This window comes from Heterodontus francisci, chromosome 7, assembly GCF_036365525.1.
Source record: "Heterodontus francisci isolate sHetFra1 chromosome 7, sHetFra1.hap1, whole genome shotgun sequence".
In the NCBI taxonomy this organism is placed as follows: Eukaryota; Metazoa; Chordata; class Chondrichthyes; order Heterodontiformes; family Heterodontidae; genus Heterodontus; species Heterodontus francisci.
This window is the reverse complement of record NC_090377.1, coordinates 23808348-23830153: the sequence shown is the minus strand read 5'-3', so window position 1 is coordinate 23830153 and position 21806 is coordinate 23808348. Positions and strand designations below refer to the sequence as shown.

Genomic DNA, 21806 nt, shown 5'->3' with positions numbered 1-21806 from the left:
GGATAGGTAGGAATCTAAGCTACAGATAATACCTTGTTAATAGTTTAGGATGGGGAGCCATGACCTGTGGAGGGAGTTAACGGATGGTCTAAATAGTCTTTTCTCATTCTAAGCTGTGTTATACCCTTACTACAGTTAGTTTCTTATTGAGAGCGTGCTGCTTTTAACAGTCTCGGAGAAGAAGCAGTGGGAATTTGATGTTCCTAAAAGTCACTTTGTGATTTGGTCACTGTCTCAATGGCAAGAGGAGTATGGGACCATAAATCACAAATGCACAGGTTACACGACGGAGACTACATTATAAACAACTTTCTGCTAGATTCCACAGGAATGGAGCTTTGAATCTGTCACTTGTGCAGCACAACTGGTCAGTGTTTGAAGCCTCAGTTCCAAGCCTGGATGAATATTTTGTGGCTTTGCTCAATTACCCCAATTGCAGAGAGATTTCAGAGCATTATTCACCTGGAGCTTTGCCAGTGTTTGGTTGCCTCCCTTCCGAGATCAAGTGGATTGAGTAGAATGCACAAAAGGCCAAGCTGCAAATGACAATTGGAAGGAATGGACTTGATGGGCTGGATTTTAAACAGCCCTCGACATCGGGAGGCCTGAAGATGGCTCCGGATGAGGCCTGCCACGGACCTCAACGCCAGCAGGGCCCAGCCCAATCCTCACAGCGGTGGCGAGGCACCATGGCGGCACCCCCCCGCCCCCCTCCCACCGCGATTAGACCACAATCGTCATATCCAAATAAACAAATTAACGTATTTGCATATACTTACCTCAGATCTTGAGGACGGGCAGCTGGCACTCACGCGCCTTCGGATCTTAGTCCGGGGAAAACGAGGCGCAACACTGGTGGGGAAGGGGGGAGGAGGTAAGTTTATCAGTGCGAGGGGAAAACGGGGTTTAGTTAACATCATGGGTGCAGGGGATAGTGGGAAGGGTTGTACTTTAAACTTTGTTCAGGTTGGTGGGGGGGAAAGAGATGGAGGGCAGATGTTAAAGTTTAAGTGTTTTGGGGTGGGAAGTGCAAACAGTTCATGCAATTGTTATTGGTGGGGCGAGGGGGCATTGGAACTTTCTTTATGTAATTCTGGGGTCTTATCTCTTTAAAAAAATGTATATATTTCGGCAGGGCTGGCTGCCCATTAAAAATGCACAGGCAGCTGACGCCGTTGCCGGGGATGGACAGCCAACCCCCTCCATGTGATTGGGGGGGGAGCCACCGCGCTTATGATCATGGCGGCTCTTTGGCATGCGGCCTGCGTGGACGGGCTGCCATTGTTTGAGCTCGGTGGCGAGCTCATAGAATCCAGCCCAACGTGTCAAAAGGCTTTCCATTTGTAGATTGCCACGGCTTCTTTGAATGTTTAATTCTCTTACAGTCAAACCCTCAATCCAATTAACAAGGCAGTGTCCGGAAAGTTTGAATCTTCCTCAAAAGTTAAAGCTGCATTTTCCTCCTTCCATCACTGCTGGCGTTTGTTCTAAAACCCCAAACGAAGGATGGACTCCAATTTGTTCTCAGCCGCATATTTACTGATAAAAGTTGAAACGTGGCCCAACCAAAAGTCCACAGGACAGCCCACAACAAACTGGTATCACACTGCCATAAAGCCTAGTGCAATTCTACTGAAATCAACAGCTGCAAATTGCCCCAAGTCACCCTCCCATCCTCTTACTTAGAATCATAGAATTGCACAGCACAGCAGGAGGCCATTTGGCCCATCCTGCCTGTGCTGGCTTAGTCCCATATCCCAGCTATTTTTCCATAACTGCAAATTAGTTCTCAAGTACATAAAAAAGCACATGTACTTCTCAAAAGCTTCTTCACTTTTCACTGATCTGGTGCTTGGTTTAATTTATTTTTACATCTGTGAGTCATGCTGAATTCTTAAAGAACATGCTGGAAGGTCCTTGGAGATTTAAGAGGAGGGAAGTGAAATATGCAACATTAAATCCTGTGGCCTGCAGCCTCCTGCTGGATGGCTGCTATTCAAGTGGGCTCACTGACAGGGCCAAAGAGTTGATGCTAGCATTCTTGGCCCAGCAGGTGTTTCAAGGTTATGTTCTAACTTATTCAAATCCAGTAGGGGTTTAAGCATGTTACATGGGCCTTGCCTATGCAGAATTATTTTGATGCTCAGGTTAAGCAGCTATTTACACTTGAGAAGAAGTAAGGCTTACAATGGGAACATTAACCTCAAAACAGACAGGGAATGTCATACAGCTAAACCGAAGCTTGATTCTATCTGCTCTCCTTATTCATACTGATTGATTCCTGGGATGAGAGGTCTGTCCTATGAGGAGAGACTGAGTAGAATGGGCCTATACTGTGTGGAGTTTAGAAGAATAAGAGGCAATCTCATTCAAACATACAAAATTCTTAGAGAGGCCGACAAGGTAGATGCAGAGAGACTGATTCTCCTGGATGGTCCAGCGCTAGGGACATAGTCACAGGATAAGGGGTCAGCCATTTAGGATTGTGAATCTTTAGAATCAGAGAGCTATGGGCACTCAGTTGTTGAGCATAGTCAAGACTGAGACCAATAGATTAGAGTCATAGAGTCATTTACAGCACAGAAGGAGGCCATTCAGCTCATCGAGTCCATGCCAACTCTCCGGGGAGCTATGCAGTCAGTCCCATTCTCTGGCTCGATCCACACAGCCCTGCAAGTCTATTTCTCTCAGGTGGCTACCCAACTTCCCCTTGAAGTCATTGATCCTCTCCACTTCCATCACATTCACATGCAGAGAGTTCCAGGTCATTACCACGCACTGCGTAAAAATGTTCCTCCTCATATTCCCGCTGCAGCTTTTGCCCAAAACTTTCAATCTGTGTCCCCTAATCCTTGTACCATTTGTTAGTGAGAACAGTTTTTCCTTGTCTCACCTATCTAAGCCTATCATAATCTTGTACACTTCTATTAAATCTCCCTTCAATCTCTTTTGTTCTAAGGAGAACAAACCCAGCTTTTCCAACCTAACCTTGTAACTAAAATCCCCCATTCCTGGAACCATTCTGGTAAATCTCCTCTGCACCCTCTCAAAGACCCTCACAGCCTTCTTAAAGTGTGATGACCAGAACTGAATGCAATACCCTAGTTGGGGCCTAACCAGAGCTTTATAAAGGTTCAGCATAACTTCCCTGCTTTTGTACTCAATGCCTCTATTTATGAAGCCCAAGATCCCATATACTTTACTGACCACTCTCTAACTATGTCCTGCCACCTTCAAAGATCAAAGGACATGCACCCCCAGGTCCCTCTGTTCCTGCACACTCTTTAGAACTGTGCCACTAAGTATATATTGCCTCTCCCTACTACTTCTGCCAAAATGCATCACCTCACACACGTCAGTATTAAATTCCATCTGCCACCATTCTGCTAGCCTATCTGTGTCCTGTTGCAGATCCTTGGGCACTAAAGGAATTAATGGATTTGGGAATAGGGCAGGAAAGTGGAGTTGATGTAAAAGATCAGGCATGACCTTACTGAATGGCAGACTAGGCACCAGGGGCTGTGTGGTCTACTCCTACTCCTGTTTCTTATGTTCTTAGAAAAGAAATCTCTCACATGACTTCACGTACAGCCAGGAAAGTTAATCAGAGGATTTGCAAAAGAGTGAGCGTTTTCTCGATCATCATGAGCAGAAAGTAAGGCATGCAGAAAACGATCCTTCAGAGAACTGGCAGATGATTCATTCTGTTACGGCCAGGTCACCCCAGGTCACAGCCAGATCATACACCCAGCAATCAGACCAAAGAGAAAAACCATCACCCACCACTGGAAGGAACAACCACATTCAACGGTTCCGCACTACGTCAAGCCCTGGAGTTCCACCACCTTGAGCACACAGAGTCCAGAGACTGAACAGATCAGAGATGAGACAAAAAAAAATCAAAGAAGCCAGTTGATTCAATCGTTTCAATTTGGAACTGCAGATAGCAGCAAACAGAGCAGCACGCAAAACAGAAATGAAGACCGTCGGTGCTTTGAGTGGCAGCCTGGCACTGACCATCATTAGCAGAGCCCAACTTGGGATATTTATTTTAAAAACTGGTCAACTGGTACCATGGCCAGACCTGTGCAAGAAACAAGACTATGAAACAGAAAGGCGATGGGGGCAGTGGAACCTCATCATTACCAACTCTTGAAAATTAACATAGCTGCTCTTATTAGGGGTTCATCTCATCTAGATGTGAGCTCTTCCATTGACATTAACGGAACTTCCACACAGTTTGTAAGATTGAGGCTCCCCATGTTAATTGGGGCTTGTGTTTGGTCACACCTCCTAATTTCTCTTTCTTTGGGTTCATCTTCCCCATGCCTCTGTGAAGGGCCACAAGGGTTTTTATCCATAATATTTAAGAATGCATATAAATGCATAGTTATTGTTGTTACCAATAATAATTAAACAAGACCTCAGTTGTTCTACCCATCTGAATTGTGCATAGGTAGAACTTCCAGGCTGGCCCTGCAAAGGAAGGCTTTTCCAGTCCTCGATGCTGGTGGTAGGGGACAATATCTGATGCAACCATATTTCTGTGTTTGGACAGGTCTGGTACATGTTTACCCAGTAACAGTTTCCTCTGTAAAACAAAAACCTCACCTCACTGTGGCATTAATTCATCCAAACATTACCATTATGTTTGGCCACAAAAAGTTCAAGTATGATAAAGACAACTTTGGAAGTACAGTTCATTTTCATTAAAAGGCATAACATTCAATTTGAAAAGCATAATATCTCTGTTGCTAGGATTGCAAGCTGTCAAGATTTGCAGTTACCACAGAACTACTTTTGAATTGTTGCAAAATGTGCAATTTTCACGGAAAAATAGTTCCTTAAAAAAAAAAATCACACTGATGAAAAGTTTTTTTTTTAAATGCACGTTAAGCCGGGAACGCCAACATACAAATCTGTGCTTGCAATGGAAGAAGACATTCTCCGATATGGAATATCGTATTTGGCTTTTTGAATTTCTAATGTGCCACAGGCATTTATTTAAAGACAAACATTCATCAAGTTTGTATTGTGCAAGCATTATTGGTTTCACAATCATGTGTTAACATAACTTCGGTTACTGAATGATAAAGTTCATCATCCTTACCTCCTTTTCTCAGAGTGGTTAAGGCCTGGGCTTCTGGGAAGATTTGCTATCTCAATTGGTGCAGGGACACTGGGTAATGATGCTACAACAGGGACAACTGACCTCACCATCGTGGCCTTGGAAGAGACAAATTAAAATAGCTGTGTAAAGACACATTGCACTTTGTTGACCATATACCACAAAGGATCAAACTGCAGACACTACGGACTGGATCTTCCTGCATCAGGACGTCTTACCAATGCATTCCCGCCACCAGGGAACTTTCCCAGGAGTGAGCTAGGAATCAGATCAGCCAAAGGCTCCATGCCCCAATGACGGGGCCTCTTGGATGAAAGGCCGCAATCATGGCCAAGCCCGATCCAGCCGCGGGGGAGGGGTGTTTCCCTCTTCACCCCCTACCAGCTTCAGGAGTCTTTATTTTCTTTATTGGCCAGCAAAGGCACCTCCATGTTCAGGCACCCTGACTGTCCCCGACCCGCCTCAGCAGCACCCACCTCTTCCAGTGGGGCTGCCCTGGCTCTGGAGCTGCCATCCCTCTGACTGGGCCTCAGCATCAGAAGACCGCCCACCATCCTTAATAGGACAGAGAGTGTGGACGTGGCCAATAGGAGGCCACCTCGAGGAAGATTACACAGTCAGTGTCGCTGCCAGCAAGTGCTGGCTTGGGGTCCTCATGTTGTCCCGAGATTGGGGTTCCGAAACCCACCGGAAAATCCACCCCGTACATTTTGGGTATGAAAATAATATAATTCACCCCATCCGGTGCTAGTACCCTGGTGATATGCTCAAAGTTCAACCTTTTCCACAGATTTCCAAGCTATGTTCACAATTATGGGGCTGTATTTTGTTATGGAGACAGGGGTCCCGCTGGTGGGTTGGAAGGTAGGGGGAGAACCCAACCCCCCCCCCCCCCGCGTTCCCACGCAAATTTATGGCCCCCCCCATCTCTGTTCCCATTCCAAGGGAGCTCAAAACTCAGCCCATCGTGTCTCATCACATTTGCAACAGCTCAAAATGCTTCAATAATTCATTACTTTTTTTTTGAAGTACAAGGACTTTGCTTAGTAGTGCAGAATGACTGCCATGCTCGACTATCAGTGACCAACATAAAGCAGTAAGATAAACAATAAATCATTGATTCTTGATGATATTGGTTGAGGGTTGTTTTCATAAAATGTTGAGGTGTAGATCAGCCACTGAATAGTGGAGCAGGCCCCATGTTACTATGTCATTACTAAGGAAGGACAATACAGGATAGCGGTGTTGAAATTGCATTGCTGGTTGTCTCAGCTAATGAAGCTCTCAGTTCCTGTTGGTCAGAATAAAATACTAATAAGTCAAAGCAGCGTCTTCAGTGGTCATTTACCTTTGCCTGCAAGTGGGGTGCGAGCTTGGAATTCAATAGTAACTTTCAAGAGTAAATTAGATATACACTTGAAAACCAAAAAAATTACAGGGCTATGGGGAAACAGCAGGGGAGTGAGACTAATTGGATAGTATTTTCAAAGAGCTGGCACAGGCATAATGGGCTGAATGGCCTCCTTCTGTGCTGTATAATTCAACAAATGCAGCGTGATTGTCACATTTACACAATAATGTAGCTGAGAGTCACACTTTCAGCAATTAAGCATAACCCCCCCCCCCCACAGACGTAGACCGGCTCGGTTTCCTTTTCAGTCTCTGCTATCAATCGCTTTAAAGACATTCAAGAAAAAATAAATAAATTCCCCCACCCAGGATACAGTGGTCAGTGTACAGGGCCACCAGCAAGGCAGTGCACAGCACAGCATGGCCTTAGAGAAGGCAAGCTGTGGATGAACAAGGAGCCAGACACTTCGTACGCAGAACAATAAAGGACACATACCTGGGCGGCAGATTTCTGGCTTGCTGCATTAATGTGAGAACTGGTTTAAAAAAAAACACAAACAGTTCATAATTTAAAAAAAAAATAAAACAAGTGGCAAAATAATATTTTAGCCATGTCCTAAGCTTTTTAGAACCTTCTGCACTAAAAGCTCCAAAACTGTTCTATATATGTTTATATTATATATATTAAAAAAAAGCTATTCTAGTTGCCGAACACAAAAACATTTCACTAAATTAAAGGCCATGAAAACCATGACTAACACAGCAATTATACTGAAAGCCAGCAAATAGGTTCATAACCAGAAAACCAGGTTTAAAGCCACTAAATTAAAGGATTTTACAAATGCAGTCTTCAAAAACATAAGGACAATTTACAATGGCTATATCATACAGATGGGGGTGCAAGAGACCTCGAGAAACATTCAGTTTGGGGTCCCTATATTTTACCAGACAACAATGCTAAATCTTTCTCACCAGATCTGCTTGAGGCTCTGACTTGCTCAGAAACCCATGACATTGTACTAGTTGTTGCAAAGTCCTAGCACCACCCTTGCATATAGGGCCTCCCGCTCCCCCAGTGTCCTAGTTCGAAAGACTGAAGATAAATCTTTGAAAGTTTATTCGTATTTATTAAAAATACGCCACTCATGATTAATGTGCTGCTGAAAAGTGCCTGCGAACACAGACATCAAGTGAAGAAAAGAACAAACTTTGGGATATCTGTACCCGCCTCCCTTGATAAATAGCCTGCCGACATTTACTATTCAGCTCCGTATGTAACTAATGCTCAAAATCATGCATTATTTGAGGAACAGCACCCCATCAGAAGCCAAGGTCTTTGAGACAGAGGGCGTGTTGGGCGATAGCTATATATAGATCATATACTCTGACTTTTTACACTGCTTACTTAGAAAGTGAATAGTCACAAGGTGACTGAGTGGTGGGAACACTGGAAATCAGCCCATGATGACCTCACTCCAAGCACAAGACTTTAGGAGAGGCCATTCACTAGAGTTTAGCTCTGCTGGGAGCCTCACATCCCGACAACTTGCCGTGGTATACATCCCCCATCAATCTGTGTTCAGTCAGCACAGGGAGGGAGGCCACTAAACAGTGCAACTAGACCCTACCTTCCCTGCAACAACATGCTGAGCTTCACTGAGAAGGATGAAGAACCACAACACTATTGATAAATGAGAACAAATTGCATTCACCAGGAAGAGTGGTTTACACTCCTCCACAGAGAAGCTGGAAAAACATTGCATTTTAAAAAAGGGACGGAGTTGGCCAGATAAAGGGTAGTGCAAGAAGCCTTGCCAGAGCTTCAAACAGACACAATGGCTGTGTGATGGCACCACAGATTCATAACATTTACCCAACTTCTTAAACATGTCTGTTATAGGGTCTGCTGCAATTTCAATCAATCATTTTCTAATGACCACCATATGGGAAGGAGGAGAGCAAAACAGATTGCGAAAATGAGGAGGATAAGAAGGCCTTTTTAAGTCATTTAGTTTAAATGAGAAATAGACGGGAAAAAAAACAAGAAGCCCATTTGACATGTCACATACAATGCTTGGAAATAATACAGGCTATCGAGTGAAGTTCTTCCCTTCAGACAAACAATGTGAAATATCTATGCTTCAAGGATACCACAGAATCAGCCAGCAGTCTCAACAGTTCAACGAGTGGCACAGTCATATGCATTATGGAAGTTCCAGGTCTGATTTCAGTCTGTGCATATCCACTCCTTCACCAAGACCACCTACTTTCACCTCTGCAACATTGCCCAACTCCACCCCTCATTCAGCTCATCTGCTGCTGAAACACTCCAAGCCTTCAATACCTCTAGACTGGCTATTCCAAGGCTCCCAGGCCGGCTTCTCATCCTCCACCCTACATAAATTTGAGCCAATCGAAAATTGTGCTCTTCTTATCCTAACTCGCACTCAATGCTGTTCACCCAGCACCCATGCTCATTGACCTACATTGGCTCCTGGTCTGCAATTGCCTTGATTTTAAAATTTTCATCCTCGCTTTCAAATGCCTCCATGGCCTCACCTCTACCTATTTCTGTAATCTCCTCCAGCCCAACCACCCTCCGAGATTGCAGTACTCTTTTTAATCGCCATTGGCTGTGCCTTTAGCTGTCAAGGCCCTAAGCTCTGGAATTCCATTCCTAAACCTTTCCAACTCTCTTTCCTCCTTTAAGACATTCTTTCAAGCCTACCTCTTTGACCAACCTTTGGTGAGCTGCCCCAATATCTCCTTATGTAGCTTGGTGCAAAATTTCGCCTTATGAACCTCCTGTGAAGCATCTTTGGACATTTCACTATGTTAAAGGTACTATATAAATGAAAGTTGTTGTTGGGTTAGCAAATCTAAGTTAGGGCACTACAATTCGCTTTGGTGCCCCAGGTTCAAAATAAGAAACTGGGCAACACTCTCAACCCATGCTACAAGTGTTGGCATGTGCACATATGTGTACGCAAATGTCAGGTAAGCACAGAATTAGACCCTGATATTGTGTCCAGAGTCGAATAGCCTAGCAACACTTACTGTTGAGGCTCACACATATATAATGAACACCGGCATGGACACAATGGGCCAAGTGGCCTCCTACTGGGCCTTAAATGACTATGACCAACAGCCATACCCAGTTTATATATACAAATTAGATAGCAATGCAATCACTATGTTTGCATTATATCGAACAATACAAACTGTTTAAAGTAATAATAATTACCAGAAAGTACTGTGAAGGCTGTAAACTATACTCTTGACTTGCAGATTGGCCTCATGGCCTGTATAAACAATCAACTAAACGTTCTCAACAATTCTACCTAGTCAATGACTCTCAGTTATTCATTAGTTTGAATTCAGTAAAGCATTCACCTACCTTGGTTCCAAGTTTCGGTTGAAAGGATTAGCTGTAAAAACACAAACAGCAGCAGTCAGTAGCATTCTTGGCAAATGCTGGTGTAGAGGGATAATATATACGCAATCTAAAAATCACTTGAAAAGGAAAGTTAAGTAGTTGTACAGGCACGCAGGGAACTCCATTCGGATCAAGGCATAGTTCACAGAATTTAAGCATAGCAAATAATGTTGAAAAAGAGCCTTAACAAACACCCACCCCATCAACAAAAACGCACATCTAATTTACAGTAGGGGTTATCTGTCAGCGATTTCCTCAATCCATCACTCAGCAAAGTATCCCAGGCCTCCTTGAGGTACATTACCTCCACATATTGGTGTAAGTTCAGTGACAGTTTTACTCTTTCCCAATACCTCATCTTGCAACACTAGAATAGTTAAACATTAACCTCACACACACACAAAGTTATTATAAAACCTTCAGACCTTTACCGTGTAAATGCCATTATTCACACTTTGCTGTGTGGGGGACCCTCATGTAAATGTTGACACGTTCACAGGGTCCCCCTACCCTAACTTGCAAAAGACAAGCCTCAACGATTGAAAGAAAAGCTGTGCGGTCATTACAGAAATTTCACTGGTGTACTACAGCAGAAATCATGTGCTGCTAAAGAAATGCTGTGATCTGGAATGCACTGCCTGAAAGGGTGGTGGAAGCAAATTTCAAACCTTGACTTTTGAAAAAGGAATTGGATAATTGTTTGAAAAGGAAATATCTGCAGGGCTATGGGGAAAGAGCAAGGCAGTGGGCCTAATTGTGTAGCTCTTTCAAAAGAGCTGGCATAGGCATGATGGGCTGAATGGTGCCTTCTGTGCGGTAAGATTCTATGAAAGAAGCACAGAAATCTGCTGGCTGATTCACAGATATAACCACCCACTCCTTCAATCTTTCTGTGATCTCTTAGTCAGAAATCTTGTATTGTATTGCATCACCTTACATGAAATTAATCAGGGCCGGAGGGATCTTCTGGAACTTTCCATTTTCCTTCCCCCAAATTGGCTTGGTATGTTTTGCATCTCCCAGAAGATCACATGGCTTTTAGGTGGGTGGGGAGTCTAGATATTGTGATGCACATGTATCGCTGTTGTGTAGGACAGGCTGGATGAACTCGAGAGTCTTTTTCTGTCCTTTATTGTTAGTGTCAAAGATCTGAAGTGTGGTATGTGTGCATTTTGGTGCCGTGTGGCCACAACCGATGCGGGCTTTAACACAAGGGGAATATGCCCTTTTTGCTCACTGATTTCAGGAACATAATAACTAGAAGTCATTTCCAGGTCTCTCTACTCTCAGGTACATGCATGCTTAGTCAGGTCATTACCTCGCTGCTGCGTTGATCTTCTTGAATAGCGTCTGCTGGGCCGGCGCTCGAAGGAAACTTGCCGTCGCGGTTTACTGACTTTGGTGGTCTGGTATTCCGTTCTGCCACTATAAATCAACCACCTCAAATTAACTCCTGAAATTGCCACAGGTGAGGCAGAGGTACAAAAAAAACTAACTACTTCTGACAACCGGAATCGTTCAATCGCAGAATGTCAGTCTGTCCAGCTATTAGCAGAGACAAACAGAGCAGGAAGATCCCACTTTCTGGGATGGTTCATTATTTTTAATGCTAGTTAAACTCGCAGGGATCTTGGAAATCCACCGGTATTACCAAACAACAGATTTGTGGCGTGCACACCAGAAACTCTAGATAACAACGCCACAAAGCCCCACTAATATCATCTCAAGCTGATGACAGATAAAAGCTTCTTAGCTCTTCAGGCCATTACACTTGCAATCTCTGATCTACGCTGTTAGTTGGCCAATTTCACCTCCACCCCCCCCTTCCCGCCTCCCCCAACCAACCCCACTGCCCCCAACATTAGGGAGAGAGCATTCAGACAAAATTCATGCTCCTCTATCGCTTGGTATGTGCATGTGTGGGCACCAGGTGATGACTGGATTAGGATCAGCTTCGTCTCCCACCCTTTCACTCCATGGTTGAGTAACCCAGTCTCATATCCAAAAGGTCAACTGGGAGAAGCACTAGAGGGTAAACATTGCCCAAGTTACTGTACTCCTTCCAGAAGTCAACACCTTCAGGCAAAGATGGAAAAGGTGGAGAAAGGGGGGAAATAAAACTGGCAAAGAAAATAGGCTAGACAAAGATTTGCAGTTTGGTAAGACAAGTAAAAGGAAGTTGTCAAAATGTCAATAAAAACACTGGATAGACATCATATCACCACAGAACTGAACGCTGTTACATTTCGGTACTTTTCTTAAGGGATTAGCTTCATTTCAAGTGGAGGAATTTAACCTAGGTCAATTTTAAAAGTAACACTGAATCCAAATTAAACAGTACTATACAACACAAGACAAATCCACACAGAGTGGATTAAACACTAATGCAGAATTATACAATTGGTATAAAACAATGTGAGCAGGTAGCTGGATAAATTTTCCATGAGACTGATGAGACACACATTGCCAATCATATTCTGGCCATTCATACAGTTTGATACGCTCACTCAACCTACATTTATATATCAAGTTACAATGCATTACAACACAGAAATAGGCCACCTGGTCTAGCTATCTATACTGGCCTTTATGCTCCACATGAGCCTCCTTCCTGCAACCCCACTTCATCTAAAATCAAAGCAAAATACTGCAGATGCTGGAAATCTGAAATAAAAACAAAGTGCTGGAAATACTCAGCAGGTCAGGCAGCATCTCTGGAGAGAGAAGCAGAATTAACATTTCAGGTCAGTGACCTTTCATCAGAACCTCACCAAACCCTATCAGCATACTCTTCTATTCCATTCTCCCTCATGTGCTTACCCAACTTCCCATTAAAAGCATCTATGCTATTCACCTCAACTACTAATTGTGGTTGTGAGTTCCACATCCATACCACTCTGAGTAAAGAAAGTTCTCCTGAGTTCCCGATTGGATTTATTAGTGACTATCTTATATATTCATGGCCTCTTGCTTTGGTTCCCCACCCCCACCCAAGTGGAAACATTTTCTCCACATTTACTCTAACAAGTTTATTATCTTTAAGACATTTAAAGATCACTGTTCTAGAGAAAAAAGCCCCAGTTTATTCATTCTTTCCTGAAAATTATAACCTCTCAGTTCTGGTATCTTCTTAATTAGACTAATTTTCCATCGCTCTAACACAATATAAAAGAAATGGTACAATTCTAAAAGTGGGTGCAGGAGCAGAGGTATAGGTGTATAAGTGTACAAATCATTGAAGGTGGCAGGGTATGTTGAAAAAGCGGTTAATAAAGTAGACAGTATCCTGGGTTTTAGAAGTAGTGGCATACAGTACAAAAGCAAGGAAGTTATGACAACTTGTAAAAAACACTAGTTCAGCCAGTTCTGGGCACCACATTTCAGGAAGGATGTGAAGGCATTGGCAAGAGCGCAGAAAAGATTCAGAGAATGGTTCCAGGGACGAGGAACTTCAGTTGCGTGGATAGATTGGAGAAGCTGGGGCTGTTCTCCTTGGAGAAGAGCAGATTAAGAGGAGATTTGACAGAGGTGTTCAAAGTCACAAGGGGTCTTGACAAAGTAGATAGGAAGAAACTGGGTGGAAGGATCGAGAACCAGAGGGCACCAATATAAGGTGATTGACTAAAGAAACAATGGCGACATGAGGAAAAACTTTTTTTTTAATGCAGCAAGCGGTTAGGAACTGGAATGCACTGCCTGAGTGTGTGGCGGAGGCAGACTCAAATCGAGGCCTTCAAAAAAGTGGATAATTATCTGAAGGGAAAGAAAATTGCAGGGCTACGGGGAAAAGGCAGGGGAGTGGACTAGGTGAGTTGCTCTTGCAAAGAGCTAACATGGACACAACGGGCCGACTGGCCTCCTTCGGTGCTGTAACCGTTCTATGATTCTATGACTTGTTAAAAACTAGGGGCCATCAATATGAGATAGTCACTAATAAATCCAATTTAAAATTCTGGAGAAATTTCTTTACGCCATTAGAATGTGGAACTTGGTGCCACGTGAAGTGGTAGCTAGATAAGTACATGAGGGAAGAAAGAACAGAATATGTTGATGGGGTTAGATGGAGCAAGGTCATAGGAGGCTCATGTGGAGCATTAGCACGGACATAGACCTGTGCCGTAAATACTATGCAATATGTACAACGTGAACAATATTTGTTTTATACTTCTGGAAATTCAAAACTTAAATTCATGACTGCATTGGTATATGCATTCAAAAGTATACACACTACTAAACCGCCGAATGCATCCCTATGTTATTAAGGGTTTTATGGGTCAGGTCCCCGTCTACATTATCCGTCTTGAAATTCAATGCTTCTTTAACTCCTCCCCATTAATACACGATTTCACTTCACCTGCCATTCACCTTCAAAGATTCATCCGCCATCCTGCAAACCACCCAAATTATTTTATCAGGTACTTTAACAGATCCCGTGGTTTCAGACTATTTCACCTGTATCTGAACCGGGAGCCCATCCGCACAAAGGTCATCTGGTTTGAATTCTTCTGGACAGGTCCCCTCAGTCGGAAAAACGCGTGATGTTCCACAGCACATTTCCAGAGGTGTTTGCAAGCCTTAGGGTGGTCCAGCCGAAATACAAAGGTGTGTTCTTGCTCTTTACCCTTGTGGGGAAAAAAAAAAGTAACGCTCAAATTATTCATTTGGCTCTCTCACCTAGTTTTGTGCTGTTCCTTATTGTAATCAATTCCACGTGCGCCCTCTCTCAGCATGCAAGGCAGCAGAGCAACCAAAAACACAATTTTTAGTACAGTGACTATTCAGTCACTGCCCCAGTTGAAAAAAATACACTGTCCTGTGTGGTACTGAGCTACACAGTTCCGGAAGGTTCCAGGTTCACTGACACTCATTCTAGGCTTTCCCATGAAGAACGAGATAGTGGAAAGTGATCAGGGACAGCAATAGCGTGTTGAAGAAAGGAGTCAACACCTTAAAAGTGCAGGAGAGGGTAGCAACAATTGGGCCTAAAAATTAGTGAGTGAAGACTACCACAGCACTCCATGATACTTTAGTGGATCTTCCCATTAAGCAAAGGAAGGAGAGATGGTGGTGTTGTGGTGAAGTCACTGAACTAGTAATCCAAAGGCCCGGGCTAATGCTCTGGGGATACAGGTTCAAATCCCAACGTGGCAGCTGGTGGAATTTCAATTTAATGAATTAATATAAATCTGGAATTGAAAGCTAGTCTCAGTAATGGTGCCTTGAAACTACCATCGATTGTTGTAAAAACCCATCTGGTTCACTAATGCCCTTTAGGGAAGGAAATCTGCCATCTTTACCTGGTCTGGCCTACATGCGACTCCAGCCCCACAGCAACGTAGCTGACTCTTAACTTCCCTCTGAAATGGCCTAGCAAGCCACTCAGTTGTCAAGAGCAATTAGGGATGGGCAACAAATGTTGACCATGTCAGTAACCCCGCATCAAATGAAAGAATTTTAAAAAAGGAAAATTTACAAGCTCAAGGTATGAATGGGCTGTAACACTGGCCTGCTGGGATTCACAAACAGACTGGGAGCATTTTCAATGAATATCCCATCAAGGCCAAGCAACTCCAGGGAGAGTGGAATGTCTTTTTCAACAAAAAAAATTAGTATAATCTATTCGCCCCCAAAAGAATGCTAAATTCCAACTTGCATAAACTTCGATTGGTTTTGATATTAACATCCCTTCAATGCTGCCCCAGTTCAACTTCTGCTTCTATGGAAATGATTCCGGCCTCTGCAACTGTGGGGCAGAATTCCCGCACACCGGATGAAATAGTTGGAATTAACAGCAGAACTTGAGTCCATTTGCTGTTGAGGGGAGAGGGAAGGGGAGGAGAGGTGGAAGCAGAGAGCAGCAAGTAAAGAAAGGAGGAGCTGGCATTTATATAGCATCTTGCACCACCTCAGGGCATCCCAAAATGCTTTACAGCCAATGAAGTGATGTAGGAAAAATAAGTCCATTTGCACACAGCAAGCTCCCACAAATAACAGAGATAAATAACCAGATAATCTATTTTAGTGATGTTGGCTGGAAACAAAGATTGGCCAAAACATCAGCAGATCTCCCGTATGCTGTTTCGAATAGTACCAAGGGATCTTTTACAGAGCCTCGGTTTAATGTCTCATCTGAAAGATGACATCTCTGACAGTGTGGCACTCCCTCAGTGTTGCACTGAATTGCCAGCCTAGGATATGTGTTCAAGTCTCTGGAGTAGGGCAACTAACTCAGAAACGAGATTACTACTGAATAAGCCATTAATGTAGGTTAGGGCAGAAGGAGGAAAAAGGAAAGATGCTAGCTTTCTGAACTCTGATGGAGATCGTCACGGATCTGTACTTATTTTCTGCTCGGATTAAAAACAGTGCGTGCCTTTAAAACAGAGAGAGAAGCTTTTGGATTTCAGAGGCACAGTGTGCCAGCTGCACTCGTTACTTAGGCCACAGCAGGAGTGAGAGGTCACATCGTATAATGTTTCGATTTGACGGTGTGTACAAACTGGCAAAAACCGGTCTGAACCAGACACCAGTGAAGCGTGCTTACTGAAAGGAAAGAGTTGTCTATCTCTCAGTAAAAATTCTACAAGGAGCCACAGGCCGAGTTAATTGCCTAAGGAGAAAATAACACTTTGAAGAGACCGTTTGTATTGAAGTGAAGTTTCGACTGAGACTTGCCTGCTGCAGAAGAGTTTGAATGCCTATCAAGAACAGACTACTTCATCAAATCCGTGTGAAGACTTCGAGAGGCATTTGATTATTTTTACATGAGCATCCCTCACATCAGGAATGTAACTCAAAGACTTATTTATTTATTCTAAGAAAAAACTAATTTTTAAAAACACCACTTTTTAAAACCAGTTTACTGTGTGAATGGGGAAGTTAGGTTAAAATAAGAAGTGATGAGGTCTTTAGACATAGATTTATCTTAATAGTGCTTGAGGTCTAGTTTTTTTTAATAAATAGTTAATTTGCTGTTGTCTAAAAGATACCTAGTCTTGTCGGCTTTATTCTGGAGGTGACTACAGTGTTTAATTTGGCTGTTTTTCCAGTTGGGTGGGAAAACTTTAAATAATATGCTGTGACTGAATTGACTGAGGCGGGAGCAACACACTGTTGTAACAAGATTGCACTTAAAATGTTAAGCTTTCTCTCCCTTTCAGAAATCAGTTTTCAAAATTACTAAAGTTTCTGGTCAGAGAATTGGCAACGCCGGGACATAGGGCAGAATCTTCCCAGTCCCGCCTTCAAGCCCACTCCTGTGAGACCGGGAGGAAAGTCCCGCAGGAGTGGGCTTGAAGGCGGGACCGGGAGGAAAGTCAGAAATCTAGCGTTGGGTCAGCGGGCTGACGCGTTCCCGTCTCCGGGTGACCTTCCCGGAGGGCGGTGGGTCATCACTGGAAGAGGCTACCCGCCAATTTGAATCATGAACTTCCCATTCATGGGTTGATTGGGGATGCCATGGGCAGGCCCCGCAGCGAGGGCCAAGCCAGGCAGGTGCCTGGACACTGCTTTCCCCTCCACAGGGGTGGCCTGGCTTCTGTGGGCAGAGTTTATTTTTTAAAAATTCAAACGTCTTCAGAGGGCGCCTCAAAATGAAGGCGTTCTCGCAGTGGTCCCCATCCTGAAGCAGCAGCACCCACCTCTGCCAATGGAGCTGTCGCCCTTCAAAGGCTGCAAGCCCTCTGATTGGGTCTGCAGCCTTGGGAACCCACCCACCATCCTTAATCAGATGGTGGACCCAAAGGTGGTCTCTTAATTAGCAGGCATCCTGACAGCCAGAAATAATTCCCAACCCCACCTTGATTATTTTTTTTGAAATGCACACGATTTTGCCAATAGACTGAAATTTTCTTAGCATCAACATTTGCTGCTTGCAATAAAGCAGTCACTGAGGCAGAGAGTTCAACACAGTTAAAGTGGAATTGACTGAGTAAACTGTGCAGGTCTACATGAAAAGACTAAGGGAGTCAGACTAATTGTATAGTTTTTTCAAAGAGCTGGCACAGGCGCAAAGTGCCGAATGGCCTGTTTCGATGCTGTGATTTTTTCTTATTGCAGACTGAAGTGTTGAGAGTTTGTGGCATTTTCTGTATTTATTTCTAGAGATTCTGTTTGTAATTTAACCTCTCAGTGACAGCGGTGCGAATTTCAACACTGAATTACAGTATGATAGCAAAGTTGACAGAGCCCTTTCAAAACAAGCAGCATCCCTCACTGACCTTTCCAGCTTTCACAGATTTTAACCAACAAAAAATCTCCCTGACGTTACGATTAACGCATGATTACAGCTCCATTCCAACACCCCTGAGGGGGCCTGACATTTCAGATCAGCCCAAGACTCCCCCTCCCCAACTCACATCAGCAAGAACAGAAAATGAAGACTGGCGTCCTTGATCGGAGTACAAGCTTGGATGTTAATTCCACAACCCAGTGCTACCCAAGCCTACCGCAACGCATCCTGACATTCTAATTCTCCTTTACGTGACATCTTTTTAAACCCAGGGAAGATTAGCAACTAAAAGTTTTTTGCAGTTTCTTTTCCACAGATACTTAATCACCTGCAATCAATCTTGGTACTCGACACCTCACAAAAGACCTTTTACAGGGAGAGCAGATGAAACATTTTGAAGCAGAGGGCAATGGGGGAAGAAAGAAAAGTGATGGGATTAGCTTTGGATTGCTCTGGCAGAAAGCTGGCACAGACACAATGGCCCCCTCACCCACCACTTCAGTGCTGCGAACCTCTATGACTCATGACTACGACTGTCCCAGTCGTCAGCGGTTAATAAATATTTACTACAAGAGGAAAGCAAACCAAGATAAATTAATATGAAGTTCTTGTTTTTTTCACAGCCTGACTGAGAAGAATTTATCCATCACCCAGCATTCCTCATCTCCCTCCAGCTCTTGAAAATCATTTGTGGTTCCCCTTTGTGCCAGCACTTGGCATAGTTGACCAGTTGTTTGCTGCCCTTATCCCCTTCATCCATTAGTCCTATAAAAAGAGGCTCAGCTAATTTCCCTTTCTCAGTTCAGACCGTCGCTACCCTATAAGGCATGATCTGAGCTTAAAAACCTCACTGGTACATCCGCTGAATGTTTGGTGGTTAAATGCATCTCGTGACGTGACACTGAGCCATCTGACCGGCATACTGCTCTGATGTGTGTGGGTGCTATTAATTAGCCTCAGAATCTCTGGGCCACAGAAGGGGAAAGAGAAAAACAGTCACTGCCCAGGGACTCTTGCTAGAAAGTGCAATCATGGATGTTGGTTGAGGATAAGCTCAATCTGAATTGGCATAGCCTCATGGTGCAAAATCCTGCCAAGACTTTTAGTGTAGGCTGGATTGGCCTCAAGGGTGTGGTACTGGAGGCATGGCAATGAAGGATAAACAAGCCAGGGCCACAAGAGCACTGCATCACTGGGGCTGGGCCCTCCATACCACTATCAAGAAAGCTTCATCAATATGAACCTTCACACTGCAGTTGCTTTTGAATAAAGTTACAAAAAGACTTCAGAGGTGACCGTTGGAAGAAGATACAATCTGCTTAGGTTAAAGCGAATTACCTGCACATCAAAAAAGACCTGCAAAAAATCTCAGCCATTTCCAGACCCTCGCATCGACCAGTAGAACAAACAAAAGTACAAGCTAACCTATTTGATTTGAAGGGGAGGGTTCTCTATCCAGCAACATTTGTGAAAACATTCAACTGAACAGTCAATCTTCCATGATTTCTAATAGCACCATTCTAGCTGGTAGTACACAGCAAATTCAATCGGCAGACTCATTACGGCACAGGAGGCAGTCATTTGACTCACCAAGTCCATGCTGCCTCTCTGTAGAGCAATCCAATCAGTCCCACTCCCCTGCTCTATCTCTGTAGTCCTGCAGGTCTACTTCCCTGAAGTACCCATCCAATTTCCTTTCGAAATCAATCATCTCCGCTTCCACCACCCTCATAGAGAGCAAGTTCCAGGTCATTACCACTCTCTCTGCATAAATTTCATCTTCACATCCTGCCAACATCTTTTGCTGAACACCTTAAATCTAATGCCCCTAGTACTTGTACCTCAGCTAATGGGAACAGCTTTCCTTTGTCTACCTTATCTAAACCTGTGATAATCTTGTACACCTTTATCAAATCTCCCCTCAATCTCCTCTGCTCCAAGGAGAACAATCACAGTTTCTGCAACCTAACCTTGTAACTAAAATCTCTCATCCCTGGAACCAACCTGGCAAATCTCCTCTGCATCCTCTCAAGAATCCTCATCCTTCCTAAAGTGTGGTGACCAGATCTGGACACAATATTCAAGTTGTGGCCTAACCAGAGCTTTATAAAGGTTCAGCATACCTTCCCTACTTTTGTACTCAATAAGCCCAAGATCCCATATGCTTTACTAACTACTCTCTCACATGCCCCACCATCTTCAAAGATCTGCACACTCTTTAGAACTGTGCTATTTAATCTATATTGCCACTCCCTATCCCTTCTGCCCAAATGCATCACATTACACTTGTCTGTATTAAATTCTATCTGCCATGCTAGCCTACCTCCATCCTGCTGTATATATATATATATTTTATGACAAAAGTACGGAAGATCCTCATCAGGGAACTCCTCTTTGCTGACGATGCTGCATTAACATCTCACACAGAAGAGTGTCTGTAGAGACTCATTGACAGGATTGCGGCTGCCTGCAACGAATTTGGACTAACCATCAGCCTCAAGAAAATGAACATCATGGGACAGGATGTCAGAAAAGCTCCATCCATCAATATCAGTGACCACGCTCTGGAAGTGGTTCAAGAGTTCACCTACCTCGGCTCAACTATCTCTAGATGCAGAAATCAACAAGCGCATGGGAAAGGCATCCACTGCTATGTCCAGACTGGCCAAGAGAGCGTGGGAAAATGGCGTACTGATACGGAACACAAAAGTCCGAGTGTTTCAAGCCTGTGTCCTCAGTACCTTGCTCTACGGCAGTGAGGCTGGACAATATATGTCAGCCAAGAGCAACGTCTCAATTCATTCCATCTTCACTGCCTCCGGAGAATCCTTGGCATCAGGTGGCAGGACCGTATCTCCAACACAGAAGTCCTCGAGGCGGCCAACATCCCCAGCATATACACCCTACTGAGCCAGCGGCGCTTGAGATGGCTTGGCCATGTGAGCCGCATGGAAGATGGCAGGATCTCCAAGGACACATTGTACAGCGAGCTCGTCACTGGTATCAGACCCACCGGCCGTCCATACCTCCGCTTTAAAGATGTCTGCAAACTCGACATGAAGCCCTGTACATTGATCACAAGTCGTGGGAGTCAGTTGCCAGTGATCGCCAGAGCTGGTGGACAGCCATAAAGGCGGGGCTAAAGTGTGGCGAGTCGAAGAGACTTAGCAGTTGGCAGGAAAAAAGATAGAAGTGCAAGGAGAGAGCCAACTGTGTAACAGCCCCAACAACCAATTTTATCTGCAGCACCTGTGGAAGAGTCTGTCAATCTCGAATTGGCCTTTATAACCACTCCAGGCGCTGCTTCACAAACCACTGACCACCTCCAGGCGCTTACCCATTGTCTCTCGAGACAAGGAGGCCAAAGACAAAGATAGGAAGATAGATATATATATTATATATATATCCTGGCACTGAACCTCGGGGAACACAACTATCGGTCATTCACCAGTCTGGAAAAACAACAATTTACCACAAATTGCTGTTTTCTGCCCTTAAGCCAATTTTTTTTATCCAAGCTGACAATGACCTTCCTGTTCCAAGAGCCTCAAATGTGGTACTTTGCCGAATGCTTTCTTAAAATCCACATGAACAACAACCGTTGCTTTCCCTTCATGTTTGGCTTACTCAATTCTTTCTGGTCACACCCTGGGGAGAGATAC

General features: G+C 44.0%; 1 protein-coding gene across 4 annotated transcripts in view; it reads right to left on the bottom strand.

Moving 5' to 3' along the window:
- The window catches only part of epb41l5 (erythrocyte membrane protein band 4.1 like 5), a 169204-nt gene that overhangs the window by 51258 nt on the left and 96140 nt on the right, over positions 1-21806 (bottom strand). For all 4 annotated transcript variants that reach the window (XM_068034882.1, XM_068034883.1, XM_068034884.1 and 1 more), the window contains exons 11-15: positions 14367-14536; positions 11233-11339; positions 9876-9906; positions 6975-7014; positions 5111-5226 (exon numbers count right to left, since the gene is read on the bottom strand). In XM_068034882.1, coding sequence (XP_067890983.1) covers positions 5111-5226; positions 6975-7014; positions 9876-9906; positions 11233-11339; positions 14367-14536 — 464 coding nt within the window. The remainder of the gene's footprint in view (positions 1-5110; positions 5227-6974; positions 7015-9875; positions 9907-11232; positions 11340-14366; positions 14537-21806) is intronic.